Here is a 27,704-nt window from a genome sequence, read left to right as displayed (position 1 = left end):
GGAATGGCTTCAGGTTCAGCTTGATGCAGGATTCCAATGGCATCACCAGATCTTTCTCTGCACTCTTTCCACTGTCTGCCCCACCCTCAAGCTCCAGGGTTTCTCCTCATCCTGGCAGCAGATAGAAGCCCCTTCTTTCTACACCACCCAGCCCGGCAGGGGTGACCAAGCTGCATCCCAACCTTTTCAGTATTCCAAGTCCTGGGGGCTGGAGGGCACAGATCAGAACCAAGATGGGGCCGACCCCAAAACCCAGAAGAACCTTTGCCCAAAGGAGAATCTCCATACTGCGGCCAGAAGAAGGGGAGTGGGTGCTGGGGGTAGGAAGGGGATCTCCCAGATGCCCACACACTCAATTCCAGACACAATTTGAAGAGGGACCGGGAAGACTTGAAATCATTCTCCAAGAGCATCCACCACCCAGCATGCAGTAGGCACACAATAAATGTTCTTTTCCTTCTGCTTGGCAACCAACAGGGGGAGGGCAGAGGAGAGGGGCTCCACAGGTCAGTGCTATGTGTGGCTGGAACTGATACACCCTCACTGGGGTGGGGTGCGGGGGGGGTGCAGGTCAGGAGGGAAGTGGTGGGTCCAGCTCCATGGGGACAGTGGACAGGCACCTAGAAGGGGGGGCTGGCAGGCGGTTCACCATGCAGGTCTGCAGCTCAGGGGGACCCTCGGCTGGGATGCATTTTGAGGGTCTCAGGAACAGAGAGGCAGTTCAGACGCAAGGGTGGATGGCTTTGCCTGGGAGAGGTGTCGGAAACCTCCAGGAAGGCAGAACATTGAGGGTGCGCTTAACTGCCCCTTCCTTGACCGCACTGCTCCCAGACATCGTGGACATCAAGCCGGCCAACATGGAGGACCTCACGGAGGTGATCACAGCATCTGAGTTCCACCCGCACCACTGCAACCTCTTCGTCTACAGCAGCAGCAAGGGCTCCCTGCGGCTCTGCGACATGCGGGCAGCTGCCCTGTGTGACAAGCATTCCAAGCGTAAGTGCCCGTGCCTGGGGTAGGGGGCTATGCAGCGGGCAGGTGGGCGGGCGGGGATGTCCTGTCCTGGTGCAGCTGCTGCAGGGGTGGTGGTGGGTATGGGATGAGCATGTCCTGGACTGGTCAAGGTGGGTGAGCCCATTGTTTCTTTAGTGCTGGCTGGTCGGGGAGCCTGGTCTTGCCACCTGCTGCCCCCCAGAGTCCCTGCACAGCTAGGAACATCCCAGCTTCTAGGTTCAGGGCTCTAGGACGAGGGTCAGGGCATCCAGAAGGTAAGGAGGCACCAAACTTAAATGTCATCTCCTCTCGGAAACCTTCCCGGACCCCTACTTTAGATGAGGATCCTGCTCTGTGGCCCTGCAGCCCCCAAAGCTTCCCCCTCTTCTGGAACTAGCCACACCCGACGAACTTGCTGTGGGCTGCCCATCTTCTCCGGCTCCTTGGAGCAGAGTCTGTAACATGTGCCCTCATCCTAGAGCCTACCACAGGGCCTGCTGTGGGGGTCCCACAGGGGTATCCGTGGAGGTCTGGGGCTGAATGAGTTCCAGGGGACATTTTGTGACACAGCAACCCCCAGCATAACAGCTCACACCACGCACTCACTCTGAGCCCAGCCCCCACCGAGGGCTTCACCTGTGAGCTCATCGAATCTTCACACAAGCCCCGGGAGGTGCTGTTCAAAAGAGGCAACAGAAGTTCCAGTTACTGGCCCAAGGTCACCCACATTCAGTAGTGGCAGGGCTGGGCTGCCTGGCACTGGGTTGTGGCCACGGGCTCACACTGCACAGCTGTCCCAGAGGCCCCTGAAGGTGCGGGATCAGGCCATGGCATCCTCCTTCCCAGACAGCCCTGCAGGGCTAGCAAGGGGCCAGGCAGGAGGGGGGTGTCCCCCAGGCAGAGGGTGGGGACTTTGGTTATCTGGTTCCCCTCACTGTCTGTCCCCAGCGCCTACCACAGTGTCTGGAAATAAACTCTTGTTGAATAAACCCAGAGGAGCCTGACTGAAGCCTGGGTGCCGGTGGCAGAGGGCTGGTTGGGAGTGACAGGGCCACACTGTTGCCTTAGGGAGTCTGGTTTTGCTGGGCAGTCAGAGACAGGGTGCACACCAGCCCCAGGACTCAGGCTCAGGGCCCCCCAAAACCTCCAACTTCTGCCTCCTTCTTTGGCCAAGTTCTGGCCCCCACATCCACCCCTTCATCTCCTCTGGGTTTGTCCACGCTCCGTGTGTCACACTCAGCCATCCAGGCATTCAGTAGGCGCCTATTCCCAGCATGGGCGTGCAGCAGAGGCCAACCCTCGGGAGCTGGCATCTGCTGGGGAGACAGGCAGTGAACACACACCTGACGCATGTCAGGGCGTGGCGAGCAATGGCACCAACACCCACAAAGTCAAGTGCAGGGACAGAGGAGGTCAGGGAGGGCCTCCCTGAAGAGATCACAGTGGAACAGACACCCTGAGAGGGTGGGCCATGCTGATCTCTGGGGAAGAATGTTCTAGAAGGAGGGAACTGCAGTGGCCATGACTCCAGACATTGCCTGTAGGTCAAAGGAGGGACTGGGTTTTGTTCTGGGTGAGCTGAGGAGAAGCTGTGGGTTGTCGTGAGATGGGGACTTGAGGACGAGGAGGAGATGCTGCAGAGGGTCCCTGGGGGAGCAGTCATCGGAGGCCCCTGCAGGGTCTGCAGGAAGAAATGGTGACCCCGAGGGTGGGGGTGGGGGTTAGGAGGTGGGGCAGGGCTCACCTGGCTGCCCCTCGGGATGTTGCTTGGAGGTCGAGCTTTGCCTTGTGGGGCGTGACTCTGCAGTTTGGTTCGAGCTGTGTGTGAAGGTGGGGCTGTGGCCTGAAACAACAGGGGGTGCAGGGGACCAGCAGGCAGGCTTCAGACCTACAAACCTGAGGCCCGTATTGGGTTCCAAGGAAAAGGGTCAGGTAGGCAGCCAGATGTCCAGGCAGCAGTGCCGCCTGGAGGTAAGTGTGGAGTTAGTGGCCCGTGGACGGATGGGAGGCCAGAGACCAGCTGAGATACCCCAAGTGCAGGGGGCCCGGGGCTGTGTCCTGTGCACCACAACAAAGGACCACACACTTGGTGGCTTGAAACAGGGCATATGTATCGTCTCAGGCCACAGTCCCACACCCGGCTCACTGGCCAGAATGAAGGTGCTGTGGGCTGGTGCTTTCCGGAGGCTCTTCGGGAACACCGGTTTCCCTGTCTCTTTTAGAGGTGCTTCTAGAGGCGCTGCGTTCCCTGGCACGTGGCCCCTCTCCCCCATTCTCCAAGCCCACAGCAGCCAAGCCTCTCTCATGACTCTGACCCTCCTGTCTGTCTTTCGAGTCTAAAGACCCTTATGATCACCTTGTCCTCCCCGCCCCCACTCTGATGATCCAGGATGACTTCACCATCTCAAGAATGGCTGAGTTGTAGCCTTGGTTTCATCTTTGGCCTTAATTTGACTTTGCCATGTAGCACAGCATAGTCACAGGTGTGAGGAATCAGGACGCAGCCATCGCTGGGGGCCATTCCACTGCCCACTGCAGGGCACTGCCCCCACCACCTACGCCACCTACGCCTCCAGCCCATTGACTCAGGCCGCATGGGCCTCCAGCTGTGCCTGTGTGCAGCCAGCTCTGGATCAGAATGGGATGGGAGAATATTGGGGAAGAGAGGGGACTCTTCCTGCTCCTGGTCCAGTCCCCGACCCTGTGTGAGCCCTGTGGGAAGGAGGATGGGCTTTCATGGCACCCCGCTGTTTATGCGGGTGGAAATCCAGAAACATCCTCAACATCCTAATCTTAAATGCTAAGATTATTCAACTCTTCTAAAATGAGCTAGGCAGCTTTTTCTTTCTTTTTCTGGAACCATTGGTGTAATATATCTGCTCCTTGAAGTATTAGGAAAACTTGTGTGTAAATCTATTTGGCGTCCTTTTGAGGGAGAGAAGGAAAATGTTAAGCTACCAGTTTAAAATGCCTAGAAAATGATGTCGACAATGATGACATCCATGTAACAGGATATTGTTTGGTCATGTCAACTATTGTTGTAGAAGATTTTTTAATGCCATGGGGAAGTGATGATGATGAAAGATTTAGGGGATCACAAAATTAAGGCTATGACCACCAAAAAAAATGGAAACAGAGAAAACTCTGGAAAGAAATACACGGAGTTGTCCCTGAGTGGTGAGCTGTAAGAAACTGATGGGATATTTTCTTTTATTTTCTGTGTATTTTATTTTAATGATGGATTTGAACTTTGAATCAGAAAACATGTGTGTGCAGGAAGGGTGGAATTTAGGGAGAACAGAGACAGGCATAGGACAGTTTTGTGTACCCTTCAATGTTAGTGTGACATTTTTCAGTGGGCCAGAGGGGGCAGTCAGACCCCCTTTGGCTCCCGAAGCCTGTGCTATCTGGTTCCCCAGGGCAGAAGCAGCGGTCACATGTACCTTGCACATTGCGTGAGTCCAAGTACAGACGCATCCATTTCAGTCACATAATTTCATATGCCTGGTAATGTATGAGCCTCGTGTGAATCAGCCAACGAACTCAAGAGTACAAGAAATATGAGTATTTTCGATGACTCCATTCAATTTCATTCTTCACCCCCAGCTCCCAGGGCTGCAGTGAATATTGACTTTAGGGCCTCGGCAGATTCTGCTCCTCTCCGGATTGCACTGAGGTTCCAGAAGGCTCTGGCAGGCCGAGGTGCAGAGAGAGGGACATGGTGTCTTCCAGGCCACTGAGGACTTTTGACTATGCCTGGGAGACCTTGGGGCCAGGTCCTTGCTGAGAAATCCCCAAGGGCCTGTTGCCTGTGCCCAGTGACTCACCTGGGAGGTTGGCATCATGCTGACCTCTGGGGGCTTTTGCCCCCACCAGTGATCCCAAGTCTGTAGACAGGGTGGGGCCGCCTGTGATTTACTAAGGTTTTATGTACACTTTTTGCACACACAGTCATAGGCGAAGTTGGTTTTTAATTTTCTTTTCCTATACTTTCTTTGCCCAATGTTAAGATTATTCAACTCTCCTAAAATGAACTGGGCAGCTTTTCTTTCTTTTCTAGAACAGTTGATGTAATATATCTGCTTCTTGAAATCTTAGGAAAACTTGTGTGCAGATCTATTTGGTGTTCTTTTGAGAGAGAGAAGAATTTTTTTCTTTTTTTTTTTTAGACAGAATTTGGCTCCATTGCCCTGACACGATCTTGGCTCACTGCAGCCTCCACCTCCTGGGTTAAAGGGATTATCTCACCTCAGCCTCTGGAGTAGCTGAGATTACAGGTGTGTACCACCATGCCTGGCTATTTTTTTTTTTTTTTGTATTTTTAGTAAAGACAGGGTTTTGCTATGTTGGCCAGGCTGGTCTCGAACTCCTGGCCTCCAGTGCTGGGATTACAGGCATGAGCCACCATACCCAGCCAAGAAAAGAAAAATTTTAAAAAACCAGCTTAATTTCTTTTTTGATTACTGATTTATGCAAATTTTATTTAAAATTTTCTGGAATATTTTCATTCTCAAACTCAATATCCTGTACGGACACTTTCTCTTTCATGCCAGCAAAAGATTGTGCAGCAATTTTAGCATGCTTTTACAGCTTCCATTTCTCCTCGTTTAATTTGCCACACATCGGGGTGAGTGGCTGAAGTGTCTGTCCTTCCGCGTGCCTTGTCCAGGCTGTGTTTTGCTCTGAGGCTCTCATGGGAAATCAAGCACGCAGCTGATTTCCAATTAGCAGGTGGTGGCTGTTTTTAATCTGAACACAAATGGCTGTTATTTGACCCTAATTTTTTTTTTTTTTTTTTTTTTTTGAGGCGGGTCTCGCTCTGTCGGGCCGCCCCGAACTGGAGGTGCAGTGGACAGATCTCAGCTCACTGCAAGCCTCCGCCTCCGCGCGAGTTTACGCCCATTCTCCTGCCTCAGCTCCCGAGTAGCCTGGGACTACAGGGGCGCCCCGCCACCCGCCCCCAGCTGTTTTTGTATTTTTAGTAGAGACGGGTTTCACCGTGTTAGCCAGGAATGTCTCGATCTCCTGACCTCGTTGATCCGCCTGTCTCGCCTCCCAAAGTGCTGGGATTAGATTACAGGCTTGAGCCACCGCGCCCGGCCGAGCTAATTTTTAAAAAGAGATTTGGGGATTAGGATTAGTTCTTCACCTCTGACTTCCATCCACGTATCCAGTTACTGCTCAAAACTCAGGGAGCGGCTGATAGTGACACCCCCGAGATGTGCTCACAGCATCATTTTCCTAACAGAATCAGACTGCGAAGGAAGAGCGTCCTGGATGCAGGAAGGTGCTCGTTTCTGCCATTGGACAGATGAGGAGACTGAGGGTCTGAGAAGCTCTGTAACTTCCCTGGACCCCTCCTCCATCAGAGCAGAGCTGGGGGCACACAGGCCACTCTATTCCCTCTGCAGCTTCCCACCTTTCTCCGAAGCACTAGAAATCCGGGTCTTGTGTCTGCTTGGCAGGGTGACAGGGTAACCATGGAAACAACCGTACATGAGTCCTCAAAATAGACAGTTACTTCTGCTTATGACAGCACAGAGCCCACGGAAAGAAAGAGCCCAGAACACCGGGATTTCTTAGAATAGGGGGTGATGATGGCTGAGACCCTTCGTAGATCCCCAGCGACGTGCCTGGCCCGGTATTGGGTGAAATAATAACCGCAGCTCATTCCTTGCACGCTTAGTGCACACACATGCTGTTTTCCGTTTATACCTCATTAAACACTCAGCACCTATGATGGGTGTGTTATACTCTTCATCCTACAGATGAGGAAATGGAATACACTTGACCCTGGAATGATGTGGGGGTTAGGGGTGCGGACAGCGCCTGAACGCAGTTGAAAGTCCACACTCAACTTTTGACTCCCCTAAAACTTCACTCCTAATAGGCAACTGTTGGTGGGGAGCATGACCGGTAACATCAACAGCTGATGAACATTGGAAGAGACCGGTGTCTACCTGGATTTTATGCATTTGTGACATGCCTAACTTTTTCTTTTCGTGTGTGTGTGTGTGTGTGTATCTGAGGCTACAGGGTTCATCTGAGTTGTTTCCAATTGTGGCAAATCTCCAAAACGTTTTCAGTGTATGTATTGGGAGAACCACACGTCAGGGGACCCGCAGGTTCAAGCCTGTGTTGCGTGAGGGTCAAGGGGCAATTGTATACTCACTTCCCATCGCTGCGGGAACAATTGCCACGAGCTTAGTAGCTCAAAACAACACAAAAGACTGTTGTACATTCTGGAACTCAGGGAGCTAACATGAAGGCATCAGCCGCCTGTGTTATCTCTGGAGGCTGCAGGGTGGGCTGTTTTCTTATCTTTTCTAGCTACTAGAGGCTTCCAGAGGCTGCCTGCTCTCCTCGGCTCATCCTTCCAACCTCTGCTTCCATCATCCCATCTCTTTCTTCCATCTTTGACCTTCCTTCTTCCTCCTATACATACCCTTGTGATAACATTGGGCCCATCCAGATTATCCAGGGTCACCCCCTATTTCAAGGTCCTTCACTTAATGACATCTGCAAAGCCCCTTTTGCCATGTGAAGTAACAGGTGCAAAGATTCTAGGGTGGAGGATGCAGATAGATGGCTTTGGGGTCATTGTTGTCTACTGCATTGAAGCACAGAGAGATTAAGACATTTGCCCAAGGTCACACAGCAAAGTAGAGTCAAGATAGAGCCTCAGAGAGTCTCATGCTTTCAGCCTGCACTCTTTCTCCCTTACTCATCACAGAAGCCTTGAGAACTAAAACTCTTACAGGAATTGTGGGTGAGCTGGGTTATTTTTCTTTTCTTTTCTTTTTTTTTTTTTTGAAACGGAGTCTCACTGTATTGCCCAGGCTGGAGTACAATGGTGTGATCTTGGCTACGCCTGCCAGGTTCAAGCAATTCTCCTGCCTCAGCCTCCTGAGTAGATGGGACTGCAGGTGCCCGCCACCACGCCCGGCTTTTTGTATTCTTAGTAGAGACAAGGTTTTGCCATGTTGGCCAGGCTGGTCTCAAACTCCTGATTTCAGGTGATCCGTCCACTTCGGCCTCCAAAAGTGCTGGGATTCCAGGCGTGAGCCACTGTGCCCCACCTGAGTGGGTTCATTTAAAGGGGTTGTGTGGAGTCAACTCACTCTAGTAATGGGTCTGCTGCGGAAAGACCAGCCCCCGCCCAGACCCTGTAGCTATCTGGGTGCGGGGCCAGGGCAGAGCTCCCCAACAGTGGGAATAGCCCATGTGAAGGCCCTGTGGCTGGATACAGAGGCTGGCGAGAGGAGGTGAGGTCAGAGAGGTGTGTGGCTGGAGGAGGCCTCACAGGCCAGGGCAAGAGCTTCAGGTTTCCTCTGAAAGGGACGGGAACCACAGGGCCATCTGAGCAGGGAGTGGGCCAGCCTGGCCATGTGTTCACAGGATGCCTCTGGCTGCCCAGTGGAGAATAAGCTGAGGGGCGAGGTAGAAGTGGGGGCCAGCTGAGGGCAAGCGTGTTCACGCAGGTGAGAGACGCTGGTGCGCAGAGTGAGTGGCCCGTGCAGGTGGGGAAGGTGCTGGGCCCTGGCCCCATCTCAGGTGGAGCCTGCTGGATTTGCTGCTGGATTGGATGGAGAGGGAGGGAGGGTCCAGGATGGCTTCAGGCTCTGTGCAGAGACCAGGCTCCTGTGTGTGTGGAGGAACCACAGGAAGTGCACTGGTAAATAAATAGGCACCTCGGAGTGGGAAGGTTTCCATGAAGGGCGTCAGCAGCCCTCTGATGCATTGCTCCCCAGGGGCCAGGAGAGGTGTCCCTGGATGAGAAAGAGCCTGGGAATGGGAGCGGGGGTGCCACACCCCACAGTAGTGGCTGAGAGGAACCTGGCTGACGTCAGGACCCGTGTGGCTGGAACAGGTGGAGAGGCGGGCTCTTGTGTGCAAAGATGGGTTGAGGGGAGAGTGTGCCGGGCCTGGGGGCCACAGCTGGGCTTGAGTTTTATTTTGTTTGACGGGGCTCGATCACATGGTGCTGGGCAGGGAGTGACAACTGTCATCTCTTCATCAGTGAGCGCCTACTGTACCCACCCGTGCCCTTGTAGGAGCTCTCTGCCCCCTCCCCACTTTGTACAGCCTCAGGGGTTGGGAAGGAGGCTGCACAGGAGGCCCCTCCCCAAACAGTGGCATCACCTGGAACCCAGGAGCAACCCAGTGTCCAGGGGTGCTCCGGGATCCGTAACCCCCATTGTCCTTCTTCTGCTGCTCAGACCCTCCAAGCTCCCCCTGGAGCGCGGCCCAAGGTGAGGCCAGCAGGCTCAGGCCACTCCACCCTCATGGATGGCCTTGTATCCCATCAGATCACAGGAGGGAACCGTGGCCAGAGTAGCCCGGCGCGATCACCACCTGGGACCCCATAGGTCCCTCTCCCCTCCAGGCCACCTCCTCCCGTGTTTCCCACCTGCACCCACCTGCAGGTCCCTCGCACCCCATCTTTTTCTCCAGAGGCCTCACTGAGCTGCACTTGTCCCTGAATGCATGGCTCAAGCCCATGCATTTCTATCGTCTGAACCCAATCGGCCTCCACCCCAGTCCCAGAGGAGTGTCGTCCACACACTGACAACGACGGGAGTGGGGCACAGCAGGTGCCACCAAGAGGGCCACAGAGCAAGTGCCACAGGCACACAGGGGCCACCCCCAGGTTGGTCGAGGCTTCTATGCTAGGCCTGGAAACTGCAGTGGAACTGCCTCAAGTTGAGGAAGAAAGATGTCAGTGAGGGGCTGGAGCAGAAACGGCGGCAGCAGCACAAGCTTCTCTGCTCAGGGAGCAGGGCAGGGCCATGAGACAGGGTCCGTGCTAGGCAGAGGCGCCAAGATGACCAGTGACGAATGACCAAGGCAGAACCCCTGGCCCGAGGGAGCTTACAGCCCCATGAGGGGACTCGGCCCTCCTGTCAGTGCCACAGAAGAAGGTACCCAGCGGCTTGGGGGCAGCAGAGGGTAAGCACTGGATTTCTTTAGAGAACATCTGAACAATATGCACGGAAAGCAGGTGTGAGCCTAGGGTTCTGGAGGATATATAGGGGTTGGTAAGAAAGACCAGCTGAAAATGGGAAAGGGATCTCAGGGAGAGACAATGGTATGAAACTAACTCCAGGAATCCCGCCATGGTTTTATTGAGCAGTTACTGCAAGCCCCACACTGGGCCAGCGCCATCAGACACGACCTCGGAAGAGGCCGCCGTGCTGCTTCTCCAGACGAGGGAAGCTGGGCTCAGAGAGGACCAGGGGCTTGTCTGAGGTCACACAGAACATGATCCACTCTGCTCTCTGCCCCCACATGGCAGGACAGGGGCTAGGGGAGGCAGGGGGAGATGCCTAGGGCTCAACATTGAGGAGATATTCACCCCCAGAGCCTTTGAGTGGATGCAGTGCCCCAGGGGCCCAGCAGGAAGGGGGCTGGAGTGTGCGGCAGAGGGGAACTCACGTGTGTGAGGCAGAAGCAGCAGGCTGGTTGGGACCCATTGAGAAGGAGCTGGTCAGCTACAGGTAGGAGCCTAAACCTTGATCCTGGATCCTGTGGGCACTGGGGAGCCAAGGAGGGCTTTAAGCAGAAGGAGGAGCTGTCGGTTGTATGTGAGGCTGGAAAGGAAGGCGGGCACCCGCTCTCAGGCTTCACCTCCCGTTTCCTTTGATTCACAGGTCCGTCACAGCCGCCCCACGCGGTGGTTGGGCTCCCCAGGTCCCCTCCACCTTGGCCTGAGCTGGGGGTGGGGGTGGGGAGGGCTCTTTGTGCCCACAACACCGTGCAACACGAAGGGAGGAGGGGATGTGGTTGTCAGGGAACCAGCTCCAGCCATGAGAGCCATAATTATGCAAAATCATTAAAAAGAAACAGGATGGAAATTTCGGCTGATGGAGAGCTCTCCAACTTTTAAATAATTAGGGCGTGGGGAGTGGGTTGAGATGGGACTGGGCCCATCACAAGTGACGGAGGCTCTGAGACATGTTTCTTTAAACCCATGGCAGGAATAATTACTGTAAAACGTCCTTAGTGATTCAGTCAATTATAGGGGAGACCCCTTATCTCTTGTTAACGCTTTGAAGGAGGTGCAGCGGTGTGTGTGTGTGTGTGTGTTCGCGTGTGCACTCGGGGCCAGGGATTGATACGAAATAGCAGATTCCACTATCTTTTGCAAAAATATCTATTGTATCAAAAATTTCATAGAAATGTCTAAAAGAAAAGAGGAACTTTTAGGAATGGGTTTTCAGGCATATTAATATCCCTTCCCATCTATCTTTTGCATTTCTGTTCCTTGTGTCCTTAAAAACCCTCAGAAATGCCCGAGTACAGCCAGCAGTGGGGTGACAAGGGCCACTATCGTTTGGCTTTCTGTTTCCACCTATCGATTCCATTGTCCCCTCAGCCTTTGATCTTTGCGGTTTTTCCTCCTGGAGGCTGGTAGGAGCTTAGGCCATTTGCTCTGCCCTGTGACACCCAGCGCCGGTGCACCCTGTGATTCTGGCCGCATCCACCTGCAAGTCATGCTGGGAACCCTAGACCAGCCCTCCAGGTTTGGGGGAGTCTGATCTGAGAGACCCCTGAGCGGGCGAGGGGCTACTAAGGCCACTCCCAAAGTCAGCCTGCAAGAGGCCGCCCTGGCTTAGTTTTGGACTCACCTCCGCCTCACCCCCAAGTGGCAGAAAGCCTAGTTAAGGCCAGACAGGGTTCCTGCCACTCACCTGGGCAGGTGCTGGGGGCCACCAGGTCCCGCTGAGATTCTGTTCCTTGTTTCCATCTATTTAGCCACCAGGGGTCCCTCTTCTCTCAAGCCCTCTCCCTGCTTTTCCCAAATATGAGGTCTCTACCCAATGCTAATGGAAAGGCAGCACATCACCACCCCTTTAAGGAATCAAGCGTTCAGAGTGATTTTCTTTACTGTAGGCATCAGAGAGAAAAGGGAACTGCGGTTGATCCTTCTTTGGCTTAACAAAGAAAACTACAGATATATATATATGTATATCTCTCTCTGCAGAAACAACGATGCCAATTTAATTATTATTATTGGGGCACAAAACATTATCATGTGAGATGACCAGTTAGAACTCAGAGGTTTCAGAAGCTCAAGGTGACCCTCAAGGAGATTTTACTACCCCTGCCCCACCCGTCCTACTCTGCAGGCAGGGAGGGCTTGGAGGGAGGGAGGGAGGGAGAGAAGTAGGCAGGGAGGGAGGTAGGGAGGAAAGGAGGGAGGGAAGTCAGTAGGGCTGCAGCACTCATCGTGCACTGGGCTCACTCTGTACAGGATCTTTGCTGCCTAAGGCCCTGCCTGTACCCAAGGTGGTGCCAGGCCTGGCTGCAGCCCCCTCCTCCCGCCCCTTCCTGGAAAGCACCCTTGACTCCTGTTGTAGAGAGGAGCAAGGCCAGGGCTCAGGGAGGTGAAGGCAGTCAAGGCCACACGAGGGGCTCAGGGATTCAGACCCCGGCAGCCTGTTCCCTCCCAGCNGGAATCAAGCGTTCAGAGTGATTTTCTTTACTGTAGGCATCAGAGAGAAAAGGGAACTGCGGTTGATCCTTCTTTGGCTTAACAAAGAAAAACTACAGATATATATATATGTATATCTCTCTCTGCAGAAACAACGATGCCAATTTAATTATTATTATTGGGGCACAAAACATTATCATGTGAGATGACCAGTTAGAACTCAGAGGTTTCAGAAGCTCAAGGTGACCCTCAAGGAGATTTTACTACCCCTGCCCCACCCGTCCTACTCTGCAGGCAGGGAGGGCTTGGAGGGAGGGAGGGAGGGAGAGAAGTAGGCAGGGAGGGAGGGAGGGAGGAAAGGATGGAGGGAAGTCAGTAGGGCTGCAGCACTCATCGTGCACTGGGCTCACTCTGTACAGGATCTTTGCTGCCTAAGGCCCTGCCTGTACCCAAGGTGGTGCCAGGCCTGGCTGCAGCCCCTCCTCCCGCCCCTTCCTGGAAAGCACCCTTGACTCCTGTTGTAGAGAGGAGCAAGGCCAGGGCTCAGGGAGGTGAAGGCAGTCAAGGCCACACGAGGGGCTCAGGGATTCAGACCCCGGCAGCCTGTTCCCTCCCAGCTCCCCCTGCGAGCAGCCTCACCCCTCCTTCCCATGGTGCTGGTTTTCTTTCTGGTCCTCCCTTCAACATGCCCTTGTGAAAAGAGGAAAGCTCGGGCCACTGAGCAGGGCATCCCTTTGAACGGTGGAGAGAGATTGAGGTCAGGAGGCAGGCCTGGGGACCGGGGGTGTGTGGAGGGGTGGGTTGGGCTCCTGGAAAAGGAGGCGCCTACTGTCAGTTTTGAGTTTTGTTAATTCAACACCTGCCAGCCTGACAGCATTCTAATTCCAAAATATGACACCACCTATTACTGGATAAACTGGGCTCCCTCACCTTCCTGTTCTTGACACCAGGACTGGAAGGAGCGACCGCCTGCCCTCAGGATACCCGGTGCAGTGCCGCGGCTTGGAGGGCAGAGGTGTGGGGTTGAAGGCCACCACTGCTCTTCAGAGGCCATGGAGAGGCTAAGGACGGAGCTCTAGAGCTCCTGAGCTTCAGGGGTCTGCTTCAGAGACAGGTGTTTGGAGGCCTTGCTCTCAAGAGAGGTTGTGGGGGCAACCTTCCTCCTGCCTGCCTGCTCTGACTTGGGGGGATACCAGAGGCATGAACATAAACGTGGGAGCCTTTTCCTGCCCTATAAGCAGCTTCCCTCCCCTCCCCTCACCTCCCCGCACACAGTGGCCTGGGATCAGGGTGGTGACACCTGGACTCTGCAGCCCTGGAAGACTTCCTTCCTCATGGGGAGGGGACTCCAGCCTCCTCCCTGCCCTTCCCTACCTCCTTGACTCAGATTTCATCCTTCCTGTCTCTGAAACCTCAGTGGCTCCCGTTTCCCTAATGGTGACTTCCTCACCCCTTGCCGTGGCCCATGAGATCCTGGGTGGGTGGCCCCTTGCATCCCTCTTCCCCCTGCTCACTCCTTTCTCTGTCTGCATGGCCCTCAGCGTGTCCCTGCCTCAGGGCCTTTGCATGTGCCATCCCTTCTGCCCAGTGCACCCCTCTCCAGGCATCACCACCGATCTCTCCCCAACTTTACCCAGATCTTGGTCAAACAGCACCTCCCATGGAGGCCCCATCTACCTAAACTACCAGCCCCCAGTGCCCATCTCCCCACTGGCTCTTCCTCCCCAGTACGTGCTGCTTCCTGGCAGTTCAGGACGCCACTTGTTTTATTGTCTGTCTCTGCAAGGAGAATGTTGGCTGCACGGGAACAGTGGCTTTATGCTGGTCACTGTATCATCCCAGGGCCTGGCACAGAGTAGGTGCTGTTTGGATTGGCTGAGTGAGTGAGTGAATGAATGAATGAATGAGTCCATCAGGGCGTCCACTGGGCCCTGCAGAGGGGAGCTGGACGGGAGTTGTATTTCTGGAGAGGCAGTGGCCAGGTACAGTGCCTACCTTGGACGGGAAGGAGAATGAGGTGCTGCCGTTTCCCATGAGGAGATAAGGGACTGGGACAGACCTGGGAGGCAGGACATGAGACCTTGTGGCTGAGAGGGGCCAGCAAGGAGGGGCCTCTCAGGAACCTCAGGGCACTGTGATCAGCTCTGCCTCCCTGTTTCAGGGGTAGAAACCAGAGCAGGCCAGCAGGCAAGGCTGCCACTCAGCCGGTTTCCATGGGAACAGCTGGACAGGTTGTCATATGTTTAGGTCCTTCCAGATTGGCTGGTGAATGGTTGTCAACCCCACCACCACGTCCTCTTCCCATGGCTCCCTGGGTCTGTCTGTGGCCCAGGTCCTAGGGAGTTAGTGCCTGGCCCAACAGGGGTCCTAGTCCCCACACTACTTCAGCCCCAGGGTCACTGCTACCAGTGAGACAGATACCAGCAGAAATGAACTTAGAGACCTTGTCCCACTTTGGGAACCTCTGCAGTTCAGGAAGGCCAGGTTATGGGGGCAGTGGGGAGGGGACACTCTCGGGGGAGTCCTCATTGACCACTCTGTCCCAGTCTATAATTGTTCAGGGTGGGCAGCAAACTGTTGCCTTTAGGGACCAGATAAGCAACTTCCTGTGTGGAGCAGGTGCTCCCAGAAAATAGGAGATGGTCAGTGGGTGGCACACAGGAGACTGTACCGCCTCCGTGACTGTCAGATTTGATTTTGTTACAACCCCAGTGGCAGTGAAACAAAACCCACTGTGGACAGGGCTCAGCCATACCTGCCCAGGACACCGTGAACAGAGAGAACTACCCACCCAAGGTCCCAGGGCCAGGTAGTGTCAGAGCCACAAGCAGTGCCCAGCCCGGTAGAGGACATTGTCCAGCACATTTGAGAATGTCAGGACACCTTTGCAGTCTGGCATTCAGCATCACCAGTAGGGGGCAGTAAAGGGCAGCACATCAAGTATAGATATGGCTTCAAATGCCGACTCTACCACTTTCTTCCAGCACTGACTCCCCAGGCATGGGTTTTAGCCAGCTGCTCCTCCATTTTCTTGGCTATGAATGGGGATAATAATGGCTATTTCTACACACACAGAATCTTACCAGGCTCCTTTGCTCATTGAGGAATGAATGAATGACTGAATAAACAGAGCATGGGCCCAGGTGCAAAACAGCGTCATCTGTCATGCCAACCCTGTGAGTGAGAGCAGCCCAGTGACGGCCATTGCTTCTCTGTCTCCACAGTCTTTGAAGAACCCGAGGACCCCAGTAACCGCTCCTTCTTCTCGGAAATCATCTCCTCCGTGTCTGACGTGAAGTTCAGCCACAGTGGCCGCTACATGCTCACCCGGGATTACCTTACAGTCAAGGTCTGGGACCTGAACATGGAGGCAAGACCCATAGAGACCTACCAGGTGGGCACCACAGCAGGAGACCTCCAATCCTGGGTCTTTTTTCCCTATGCTGAGATCCCCATGGAGGGGCCTTCCTAGCCAGGTGTGGCTTTCATATGCCCAATTTGTAGGTGAAGACACGGAGGCTGAAGAAATCCAGCAACTCATCCTCACACATAGCTTGGCAGAGGGTCGGAGTGCTCAGTCCTGCCTCACAGGGAGCTTCGGATGTCCCTGAACAAAGGCCCAGGGGCCTCAATTCAAGGGAGGAGAGAGATGTGGGAACAGAGATGAGCGTCAGGCTGGGCCCCAGTGGAGTGTGTAGATGATGGCTTCCCTCCTCACCCCCGGGAGCCTGTATCGGAGCTGTACCATTAAAGTGGGTTAAGCGTTGCCCTCCCAGGGTGCATCTGTAAGTAGCGCACACAGAGGTGAACTTGGCACATGTTTTCTTTCCAGATCCTCAGCACAGGCCTATAAGCCCAGAGTATAGGTGAAGTCCGGGCCCTTCTTGGACAGTATTATTTATTATCTTGCTCTTTTGATCCATGCAGATATGTTAGGGGGTAGACAACAAAACTCATGTGATGTTAAAATAAAATGTGGACTTCAAAGACATGTGGGATGGCTTCAAAGCCGGTTCCAGTTAGGTGGGGAGATCAGGGAGGCTTCTTGGAGGAGGTGGCATTTGTGCCAGGCCTTGAAGGATGAGTAAGATCTGGCTGTGCAAACATGGGTGGGAAAACACCGCATCAGAAACCCCAGCTGGTTCCTCACGGTGTCACTCCTTACACACAGGGTACCACGTGCTTGACATCTGTCACCTCCATTCCTTACTTCCCGGTGACAAGGAGCCATCATCCCATTTGGTGGAAAGGGAACCCGGGCACTAAGGTGGGGAGATGAGGGAGGTGTCTCTGGGCTGGGCGGTGACAGATTCAGAGCCCAGGCTCAGAGCCCTACGCTTTCCTTTCCTCCCTGCCAAGACCTGGCGGGGAGGCGTCCTGGGCGGCACAGGCCCCTCTGGGAATGGGTGCAGATGTCAGAGGGTGGGCTGCTCTGATCTGACTCGGGCCCCAGAGGAACAGCGCACGCCCCTGGAAGCCGCACACCCACAAGGACCGCTATGAGGACCGCCCCTTTGTCAGCCATGTGTGTATACTTGAGTTCTTGCGGCTGCCCCAGTTCCTCCCTCAGGCCCCCTCCTCACACTGCACACCCCAGGCAGGACTCAGCCCTCCTCTGTCCCTGTGGGAATGGCGGAGACCCCAGACTAGGAGAGGGACAGGATAAGCCCTACTCAAGCCTGCAGGAGCAACTCTCTGGCTCCCTCTGGAGGCAGCTCAGGGAAATGAACATTTCCAACCCCCGCTGGCCCCTCATCCAGTCGCTTACGTCCATCCCTGTGGTCATCGAAGGCCCTTGAACCCCTGAAACTACGTGGAATGTTTTCTACCGGCATTTTCAGGGGAAGGGGGCACAGCTTTCCGAAATTCTCATGAAGGACCCCACGAAGCAGGGGAATGACTGCTCTGAAGGGTGAGGCCCTAAGCTGGCCACTTGGCATCTGGCCCAGCTGATCTATTGATGCTAAAATAATAGTAATAACTACATAAAAGCAGCACAACAACCAACATTTTTTGGTGGCTTATGATGTGCTAGAAATTGTGTGTAGCAGGACTGTGTTCGGCTGGTATGCAGTGCTTAACAAATCGTGGCTGTTTTTCTCCCACCACAGGGAGTCTGGAGAGGGCACTTCAGGAAGGTGGGGGTGCTCCATGACCCTGGCAGCACCACAGTGGTTCCTTCTGTGATCCAGTCTGCCATCATTTGGGCGTTGGTTTTCCACCTTCATATGTGGTACCTCATGGTGGCAAAGTGGCTGCCACACCTCCAAGCACTTTGCCTACATTCCAGGCAGGAAATAGGAAATGTGCTTTATCTCACCCCTGGGGTCTATTGCGTGTTTCACTGTGATTGTATAATCTTCCCCAGAATGCTTCTCAGAAGACTTCTTATACCTCATTGTCTAGAATGGGTCCCCAGCAGCCACCACAGTGGCTGGGAAAATTAATAGTTTGACAGCCTCTGTGGTTGAAGAAGGAAGGGGTGAAGGGGCTGGGGACGGGTGTTGAATGAGCCACACTGAGGTAAGTCCATAGTAGACTTTGCCTCATCTAAGCCTCCCAGCTGTCCTGGGAGGTAGGGCCGGTGTTCTCTCCATCCCATTTTATTGGAAGACCATTGAGTTAGATGGTGAATCTGTGACAGAGCCAGCAAGCAGCAGACCTCAGATTGACATTCACTGTCTTTCTCCAGAGCTCTTCCTCGCCCTGCCACTAGAGGGCAGGAGAGACTTAATGCACGGGAGAGAGAACAGCATGCATATTTGGAAGCATGCAGCACTAAGGCTGCTGGGACTGAGTAAGGGGGACACACAAAAATGCAGCCCCGGGATGGGACATGAACACTAAAACCTGCTGCCATTCATCCCCCTTGATTTTAGTTGTTACACATACTGAGCCAGTACCCTGTGCCCAGCACAGTGCTCGACCCTGGGCCCAGAGAGAAGGAAGAACCTCAGCCTCACCTTCAAGGGTCCCAGACAGACAGGAACACAGTGACCCTCAGCCTGGTGGGGCTGCAGCCCAGGGGCCCAAGGGGAAGGCTGGGGTCACCAGGAGGACATGGGGGCTGGGGAGGATGAGCAGGGCCCCAGGCGGGAGTCCAGTAACCTTGTCTAACCATCCTGTCTGCAGTGAATAGCAGGCCCCTCCTCCCAATCCTGCTTCCCCTAATGCCACTCTGTTTTCCTGTGTAGCCCTTACCACTGTGTTAGTCAGATGGCTCAGAGAAACAGAAGCAACAGGATGGGGAGAGAGACTGAGAAAGAGAGGGAGATTTGAAGGAATCGGCTCATGTGGCATGTTCTAAATCTACAGAGCAGGCCTGCAGGCTGGCGACCAAGGGCAGTGACCGTGCGAGCCCACAGGCATCTGTTGGCGGAATCCACCGGTCCTCAGGGAGGTCTGTCTGTTCTGTCAGGGTCTTTGACTAATTGGACGAGACCCCCCACATGACGGAGGGCAGCCTGCTTTACTCAGTCTATCAGCTTAAATGTTAACCTCCCCGACAAAATGTCTTCACAGAAACACCGAGGATCTGGGTACCATGGCCCTGCCAAGCTGACACACAAAATTGATATTCACACCACCCTTCACGTTTTCTGTGTTCATTGGTTGTTATTTTCAACTTCTGGGAGTTGAAACCAGGCTCCATGGCACCCAGTTACCTCCCCTTCCCCACCCAGAGGCCAGAGCCCGTGCGCTATTGTCCTGGCAGCTCCAGCCCCAGCAGAGGGCTGGCACTCATGAGGCCCTCCGGGTGCCGGGCTTGTAGGACCGGCTGCAGTCAGGTGGATGCGGGTCATGGGATGTCACCATCTCTCCTGTGAGGTCCGGGAATCGTGGGGAGGGGTCCTGGTCAGCCTCTTAGAGGCTGTGTGACCCTGTGAGCCTCAGTGACTCATGCGGTGAATGGATGAGAAACCTGTGTGGGTTCCCTCTTCCCCTTTCTTCATGGCTGCCACCCTGTGTTCTTGGTAATCATTACCCTCAAAAGGCCTGCCCTGCACTTAATCCCAGAACTACTGTGGGGTTCGCCCTCTTATCACTTTAAGTTTGAAGAAACTGAGGCTCAGAGAGGTGAAGTACTTGTCCAAGATCACACAGCTGGGAGGGCAGAGCCAGGATCTGGCCCCCAGGCAGTCCTGGCCCCTGTGCTGTGGGCGTTCTGTTTGTCACAGTAGACTCTGCTCCTGGGTACTGCTCCCGTCTCTGGCCACAGCTCGGAGGTCAGCCGTGTGCCTGGTCGCCTGGTCGTGGGCCCCCCGATAAGATGAGCAGGGCTGTATTGGGCTGTGTCAGGGCATTCAGACCCTTGCTGAGATGAGCAGGGCTGCGTCGGGCCGTGTCAGGGCATGCAAACCCTTGCTGCTCTTTGAGACCCTCCTTGTGGAGGGGCCAGGATGATCGGGGTGCCCCATCCACTCACCTCATCCCTTCTCCCACCAGGTCCACGACTACCTTCGGAGCAAGCTCTGTTCCTTATACGAGAATGACTGCATTTTCGACAAGTTTGAATGTGCCTGGAATGGGAGCGACAGGTAAGCCCTGACCTCCGCCCACACCTCACCTCACCGTAGGGAGGGTTTCTTCCCTGCAGGGGCCTGGGCTAGGATCCCGGTGACCGGCAGCATAGGGCTACTCAGCCTTGATGGGTCCAGGTGTCCGGGTGGAGCCCATGCTTTCCAGAGCAGGTCCAACTGTCAGCGCTCAGATTCAAGGGGCAGGACATGAAACTTTCTTCATCTTCTGTCACTGAACCTCACAGCCATGTTGGCGCCTGCCCTATAGGCAGTAGTGGGAACATATTTAGTTAATTCAGGGGCCCTAGTGATGTGCTCCCCTCTCTCAGCTTGTCAGGGGCGAGGGCTGTAGCCCAACACCTGGTCACCATCATCTATCCACACCTGCATGCCCTGAGACAGCCCTGAGCCCCTATGGCTTTGACCATCGGCCTACTCACCCCTCTTCCCATCACCACTGCTGTCTCCCTCTCTTCCTGGTGACACCCCACTCAGGCCCGCTGAGGCTCGGGGGCACCTCGGAGCTCCTGCACCCTCCAGGGCTGGTCATAACCCACAGGTCCAGCTGTCTCTGAAACTCACCTCCTTGGAAAGTGGCCCCCAAGTGCCAGAAGTGAGTTCCTGTGTCTCCCTAGCCTGGGCTCAGCCCAGGGTGGGTATAGACAAGGGGGTCATGGCAGGGGCCCCTTACCTCTACCCGTGGGTCCTTACCTCTGTGTCTCTTCTCTGGGATTCTTCCTCCATTCTGGAGGCATGGTGATCACAGGGGGCCACTAAAGGATACTTAGAAAACCAGGATGGAGGCCTGGCCTGGGGCTGGACTGGCACAGCTGGGTCGGCAGGACACAGGACCTTCTCTCTAGGCCCTGCCCCCAGATAGATCCCAGACACCCCCAACAGACAGGGCTCCTCCCATGCTCCTGAGCTGCAGGCCCTGACACATTAGGGGTTCCCTGGTGCAGTGGGCCCCAAGAGGGTCTATTCAAATCAGAGGAGAGGAACCTGCAGCTCTTGTGCATTTTGGGGGGTAGGTCCCCACTGGTTGCGACCCACAGCCCATCCTTCCTTCAAGCTACCACAAGGGGGCACCCACGGCCAGGTGACGCCTGCTCCCAGGACTGGGGAAGCCGCCAAACTCCTCCAAGCTGACAGTGGTGTCCAGGCCTGGGCTCTCCTGTCCTGCCTCCCACCTGCAACTTCCTGCGTGCACTTTACACGCCAGCCACGCCCTGTCCTAGTGGTCCCCCACCCGCCTCCCTGTTTCTCGCTGCACACCTGGCTCTGTCTGCCCGGCTGGAACCTCTGTCCTTGTTTACCTCCCGCAATGGGTGGCATGCCCTGGGGGGCTACTATGACTCAACCTGTTCTGAGCCCTTCACTGGTACGGCAGGTGCGTCCAGTGGCTGTGGATGTTTCTAGAAGGCATAGAGGTGTGCCACCTCCCACTTCACTTTGAGCACTGTTCTGAGAACAACATGCCCCATGGTCAGGAGTCCAAGATAAACAGATCCTGGGTCCTGCCTTCCAGGGGCTCAGAGGCTCAGGAGAGAAGCAAGGATTCCCCCCCAGTCCCCGCATCCTTGCAGACCAAAGCAAACTCGAATCCTCGCGGGCTCCCAGTTGCTGCCCTCGTATTCCTGTTGACCCCCTCTGACCATTGGCCCAGCCCACAGACCGCCGCGGCTGCCGCATGGTGGCCGCCCGATGGACCCTGCAGTGGGGCTTCCCAGCGCCGGCAGAACACGGATGGGCAGCGCGCTGTGGAGAAGCAGCAGCTCTCCTGCTGGACTCCCTCAGTTTCTGGTCCACATTCTACCCCTCTCCACCGTGTGCTTGAGGAAGCCCCTGGGCCTCTCTAAGTCAGCTCAGCTGGAAAGTGGTTCTAGGAAACTGTGACCTTTGTGGCCGCTTTGGGGATGAGACCATGTGTGATGCCTTCAGCAAGATCCCAGTTGTATAGGCAGGGGTCCCAGTGATCCTGCGTGGACTATCATGTTGGCAGGCCTGCCCTTCCCCTGGTTACCCACCTGGAGGAATCCCGCAGACCCTCCCACACCCAGCTCCAACGTCCCCTCCTCCATGAAGCTCTCCTTATCTGTCCTGCCTGGTGGGAGGGATTTGTGCCAGCTGAGCGTGCTCAGGTGCAGGAGTCAGACACGCCTATACTTGCTCAGAGAAGTCCCGGGGCAAGGCTTCCCCAGGGGCTCATGCTGTATCCGTAGGGCCATTTTCTTCTCTCTGTGCTTCCCCATCTCTGTTTCTCCCTGCTTCTCCTTACACACTAGCCTCGTCCTCTCCCTCTTCGGAGATGACTCCCAAATCATTCCCCTTTCCATTATCCTCAGCCAGCAAACCCCTCCCAGGGACTGTGTAAAACTCTCATGGAAGGATCTGATTGGCTCTGTGTGGGTCACATGCCCACTTTTTGTACCCAGTTGGCCAGGCCAGGGGGCGGAAAGAGCACTGTGATTGACAGCTCACAGGGATAGGGAGTGCAGTGGCGCCATCTCAGCTCACTGCAACCTCCGCCTTCCGGGGTCAAGCAATTTTCCTGCCTCAGCCTCCCAAGCAGCTGGGATTATAAGCCCCAGTGGGGATGGGGTGGGCAGGAGCCTTTCTGTCCCCAAAGGAAAGAGGAGGGGAGCACTGGGGCTGAAAGCAGCCGGCGTTTTGATCCCACGTGCAGATGAGGCTAGGAGAGGTGAAGCAGCTCACCTGCCCTTTTCCCTGTTAAGGGAATCTTCTGGAATTTAAGAAACCTGCATGAATGTGAGGAATGACTCTCACGGTGCTGGGGCTTGGTGCTCTAGGATGAGAGGGGCCCTCCCTCTCCCCCAGAGCACGTGTCAGCTGATTTCCACACTGAACAGAGGGAAGATCAGGAACTGTGTGGGTTGCAAATAACTTTAATTATGTCGCTCTCCTTCCACTAAATGGATCAGAAGAGCCAGCGTTGTGTGAAATCACGCAGGTTCATTATGTGAACTGTTCCCTGAAGAACAAAGGGGGCTGCCTCCCCCTGTGCCAGCGCGGGGAGTGTGGCCTCCCCCACTCAGCCTGTGGTGCCTGGGCAGGGTCCTTCTGTGGGACTCATTCACCCAGCCCCACGCTCATGTTGCTTCCCTTGTCCCAGGCTCTGAGTCACATATAAAGCAGGTGTGGCTTCGGTCACATGGACGATTAGGATCGAGAAGTACCTGGTAAATAACAAGAGACAAAGTGCCCCAAGCCCAGCACTGTGCGGGGTGTTCAGCCTGCGTCCCCTGATTTGCACTCACCAGGGGCTGCATTCCCTTGTTGACCCCAATATTGATAGAAAACTAAGATAGGGTGCGTGCCAGGGTAGGGCAGAGCTGGGATCCAGACCCAGGGGGACTGGCCAGAGCCCAAGCCCCTGACCACAGTGCCTGAGCTCACGTGTGAGCTTTTGTCCTCTGTGCATAACTCGTGGAGACCCAGGGATCCGCCTGGTTCTGTCTCAGAGCAGTGTTAACCTCAGGAAGCCCAACTTGGCTTCAAAAAGGAAACAGGGTTTCCTCCCTGAAGAGCCTTCAGCAGGACAACTTCTTTATCTCGTGGCTGCTTTTTGGAATGCCCTCTTCCTCCCCGTTTACCTCGCGCACCACAGCTGCTCCAGGGCCCTGCAGAGGCCAAACCCCAAAACCCTTCCTCTGGGCGCAGGCCCACAGAGCTGTGCTTTCTCTCCTGCCTCTTACTATGTCGATGAACTTATCCTTCCTCCCACCAGCAGGATCCCCTCCTTAGGAGCAGGGAGAGCAAAGAAATGGTGTGGAATTCTCTTTAGCAGGATGGTGAGGGCGGTGAGCCTCTGCACGTCAGCACCGCTCGCCCCGTCCCTCATGGCGATGCGTGTTCCTTTATTCACCTGACTCCTTGGGACAGGCGGGCCCCTGGAGGGAAGCAGGGCCTGGTGGTTCTCTGTCCCAGCTGCTTCCGTGTCTACCTCCTGCTGTGGTCGCACAGTCCCTTTGGAAGGCCAGGGCTTTCTCTCCTGGACTAACGGAAATTACAGGAAGGCATTGTCTTTTCTTTTCTTTCTTTCTTTCTTCTTCTTTTTTTTTTTTTTTTTTTTCCGAGACGGAGTTTTGCTCTTATTGCCCAGGCTGGAGTGCAGTGGTGCGATCTCGGCTCACTACAACCTCGCCTCCTGGATTCAAGCAACTCTCCTGCCTCAGCCTCCCGAGTAGCTGGGATTACAGGTGCCCACTACCATGCCCAGTTAATTTTTGTATTTTTAGTAGAGACGGGGTTTCATCATGTTGGCCAGGCTGGTCTCAAACTCCTCACCTCAGGTGATCCACCCGCCTCGGACTCCCAAAGTGCTGGGATTATAGGTGTGAGTCACCACGCCCGGCCAGGAGGGTATTTTCATGATGATTGGTGCAGAGCATAAAAATGATCTTAGCTCCTGGCCCCAGAGTCTACGTGTTGGTGGCAGCTGACATGTGAGGGGATATAAGAGACCCCAACAGACAGGGGAATAGAGGCAGGTGTGCGTTCCCTTTCCAGGGAGTGATGGCTCTGTCGGCTCTGGGCTTGCTTTCTTTTCTGTTTGTTTGTTGTTTTGAGACAGAGTTTTACTCTGTCACCCAGGCTAGACTGCAGCGGTACAATCACAGCTCACTGCAGCCTCTGCCTCCCCAGGCTCAGGTGATCCTCCTGCCTTAGCCTCCCGAATAGCTGGGACTACAGTCATTTAAAATTTTTTTTTTTTTTGTAGAGGTGGAGTCTCGCTATGTTGTCCAGGCTGGTCCTGAACTCTTAGGCTGACGCGATCCTCCCACCGGGGCCTTCCAAAGTCCTGGGGTTATAGGTGTGAGTCCCCACACCTGGGCTTATTTCTTGAGAAGAGGTTTGTGCTCCCCCTCGCCTGACGCCTCTCCTTCTCCCACCAGCGTCATCATGACTGGGGCCTACAACAACTTCTTCCGCATGTTCGATCGGAATACCAAGCGGGACGTGACCCTGGAGGCCTCGCGGGAAAGCAGCAAGCCCCGGGCTGTGCTCAAGCCGCGGCGTGTGTGCGTGGGGGGCAAGCGCCGGCGTGACGACATCAGTGTGGACAGCTTGGACTTCACCAAGAAGATCCTGCACACGGCCTGGCACCCGGCTGAGAACATCATTGCCATCGCTGCCACCAACAACCTGTACATCTTCCAGGACAAGGTGAACTCTGACATGCACTAGGTACGTGCAGATCCCGGCCCCCGCCACCCAGCCTTGCGCAAGTCATCCCCGACATGATCTTCACGACCGCAACGCAAGGAGGGGAAGGAAGTCACAGCGCCAACGAGGACGGCCACAGAGGTGGCAGTGTGTGGACACAGGAAGCCTGAGCCCCCATCCCTACCCCAGCTTCCCTAGGCCAGAATTGTGTTTGGCAGTAATTGTCTGTTTAAAAAAAAATAAAAAGGAAAGGAAGCGTTCACCGCCACGAATCATAAAATGGACATGACTGTGGAGTCTTACAGTTCAGGGTTCTTTCATTCACGTCCCTTCACCGTCTCGGTCTGCGGTCTTTACCACATCAATAGGACTTTTTATGCGTCCGGGTTAATTTTTCACTCCAGTGCGTCCTGCTGCAGGGGCCGGAGCTGATGGGAGCTGCTTCCCCGCCAGGCCTCACCGGTCCCAGATCAGGGCTCCAGGGACAGATGACGAATCTCAAACGAGCCAGCCAGGGGGTCTTTTGGTTATACATGGGGCAGTTCGCCCTGTCTCAGAGTTGATGATCTCACCTTTGTTTTTCGAATGGTGAATTCATGCTGAGAATTTGCAGATGCAAGCTTCTTTCCTAGGTTTTCTGAACGTCTTGAAACATCCCAGGTCCCAGATCTGGTTCTGTTTCCCAAGAGGAGCGGGGTGGGGTTTGTCTTCTGCGTGCCTGTGTCCTCATCTGATTCACCTGCTGTTTGCTGAGCCTCTACTGTGTGCTGGGCATGGTGCTCAGCCCTAGAGGCAGTTGACTTACCCCCTGCAGCCCTCCCTGCAGCCGCTTTCCCCTCACCCTCCAGCATTCACTGGGCACCTTCCTGGAGCGGACACTGGCTCCCATTCACGATTTTTTGGAATCTTCCTCCTGACTGTGAGGTGGGTGTTCATTCATTTCCATCGTAAGCACCAACTTCTTGAAGCGTGCCAGGCTCTGGGCTGGATGCTGGGGATAAGAGGAAACCTTAGGATCCCCTCTGTCCACGAGAAGAAACTGAGGCTCTGAGCAGATGCACAGGTCACCCATGGCAGGCGCCCGCCAAGCAGTGGTGTCAGGAGCCCGTCCGGGTCTTCACACAAGGTTCTCTCCAGTCCATCTCGTGGGTGGCTCATGTTTAAGTGACACTCGAATGGAAGGTTTGGAAAGGAATGCCTCTCTGTCTTGGAAAATAGGACATGGCAGACTTGGCTACAACAAGGGTCCAGGAGAACTGAAATGCAGGATGGAAGAAGGAGAAGACCCCTGGAGCTCCTTGCTCTGCTTGGTGGCTTCAGGAGTACGGCCCTCCCCGGGACTCCACTTCAACCTGGGCTTGCACCCTCCTTGAGCCAATGCACTGAACTGCCTCTGAAAGGAAATTGCATGTTCTGACCATTTTAGGATACCTGTACTTTAAGGACCACACAGTCCCAGAGGACATGTCCCTCGGGAACTCTGCCCCTCTGACAATGAGGGCCACAGAGAAGGTGGTGCTTCCATGGTAGATGCTCCTGTTCTGATGATACCACACCTGCCCACCGCTCTAAGTCGGCTTTGCTCATGGACTCACAGCAGAACCACGTAGTTTGGCATTTTGATTCAGAAAGCGAGGAGCAGAGACCCAGCCAAATCCAACCATTTTGTTTTGTTTTGTTTTTTTACAAGATGTAACATAACCCAGGAAATAGACCCAGCTGAGGTTATTCTCAGTGGATTACAGTAGACTTTTGTGTGTGTAAAAGCACAAAGTGCATGTGTACTCACTTCTGGCCATATAACATGTACACAGGGAAATGGATCATTGTTTTTTTTTTTTTAATCAACGTGAATGAAGAATGTTTGTTTATATATCACTATAAAATCCAGTTGACCTGGACAGTATTATATGTACATATCTATTCTAATTAAATTTAACAATCAAAGGATTGGATTACATTTTTCCCCCTTGTAAAGAGGTTTGAGAATGTGGTTAATTGTATAGATAGTGTGTTGAAGCCAAAACCCAGCTCTGAGGGCCTTACCAATTACTTGGATATTTGCTACGATCCATCTCCCTTTGTGAGTCAAATGTTAAGAGAGGAAACTTGTATTTGCAGCTAGAGGTTACTGTCACATCATAGATTTAACATTTACCATCTTCAAAGTATGAATCTTACATGTCCTTCAAAAGGAGGTCTTAATACGGTTCCTAGTTCCTTACTTCTGTTTTAAACTTTGGGTACCAAACCAAAAAGGAGAAAAAAGAAAGGAAAAGATCTTTTTTGAGGAAAAGTATGTCTTTGGATCCCTGGAAAATAATGATGTCCGAAGCAAATTGTGAAGATAAAATGTGTGTTAAGAAAAGGTGTCAGTGGGAGGGACAAAACCAGAAATGGCGGAAGGACCAGCGTAACAGTCACAGACTTGCATCCCTGCTCTGCTTACATTTTCTGGTCTTCTCGAATGTACGGGCGTTCACATGGTCATTGCGAAGTTGTTGGGTTTTTTAAATTTAGCTCTTCTCTGAGGACGAAGCTCTTGGTGATGGGGGTGGTGGTAGGGGTGG

At 54.3% G+C, this 27,704-nt stretch overlaps 1 protein-coding gene across 1 annotated transcript; it reads left to right on the top strand.

Annotated features, from left to right (window-relative positions):
- The first annotated feature begins 836 nt into the window (after positions 1 to 836).
- LOC108538800 (serine/threonine-protein phosphatase 2A 55 kDa regulatory subunit B gamma isoform) lies at positions 837 to 27,082 on the top strand. Its single transcript, XM_017887096.1, has 4 exons — positions 837 to 996; positions 15,652 to 15,821; positions 19,874 to 19,965; positions 24,864 to 27,082. The coding sequence occupies exons 1-4, from the start codon at positions 858 to 860 to the stop codon at positions 25,153 to 25,155; spliced, it is 693 nt and encodes a 230-aa protein (XP_017742585.1). The 5' UTR covers positions 837 to 857; the 3' UTR covers positions 25,156 to 27,082.
- Positions 27,083 to 27,704: the final 622 nt, after the last annotated feature.

This window comes from Rhinopithecus bieti, unplaced genomic scaffold, assembly GCF_001698545.2.
Source record: "Rhinopithecus bieti isolate Rb0 unplaced genomic scaffold, ASM169854v2 scaffold_16601, whole genome shotgun sequence".
Classification (NCBI taxonomy): Eukaryota; Metazoa; Chordata; class Mammalia; order Primates; family Cercopithecidae; genus Rhinopithecus; species Rhinopithecus bieti.
Note: the sequence above shows the minus strand (reverse complement) of the source record. Positions and strands in the feature narration are given on the sequence as shown.

Bases quoted from the DNA above. Each gene is read 5' to 3' on its own strand.
- LOC108538800 (XM_017887096.1), top strand. From the start codon at position 858: ATGGAGGACCTCACGGAGGTGATCACAGCATCTGAGTTCCACCCGCAC. The intron at 997-15,651 runs GTAAGTGCCCGT...CTGTCTCCACAG, and splicing joins GTGTGACAAGCATTCCAAGC to TCTTTGAAGAACCCGAGGAC. The intron at 15,822-19,873 runs GTGGGCACCACA...TTCTCCCACCAG, and splicing joins GACCCATAGAGACCTACCAG to GTCCACGACTACCTTCGGAG.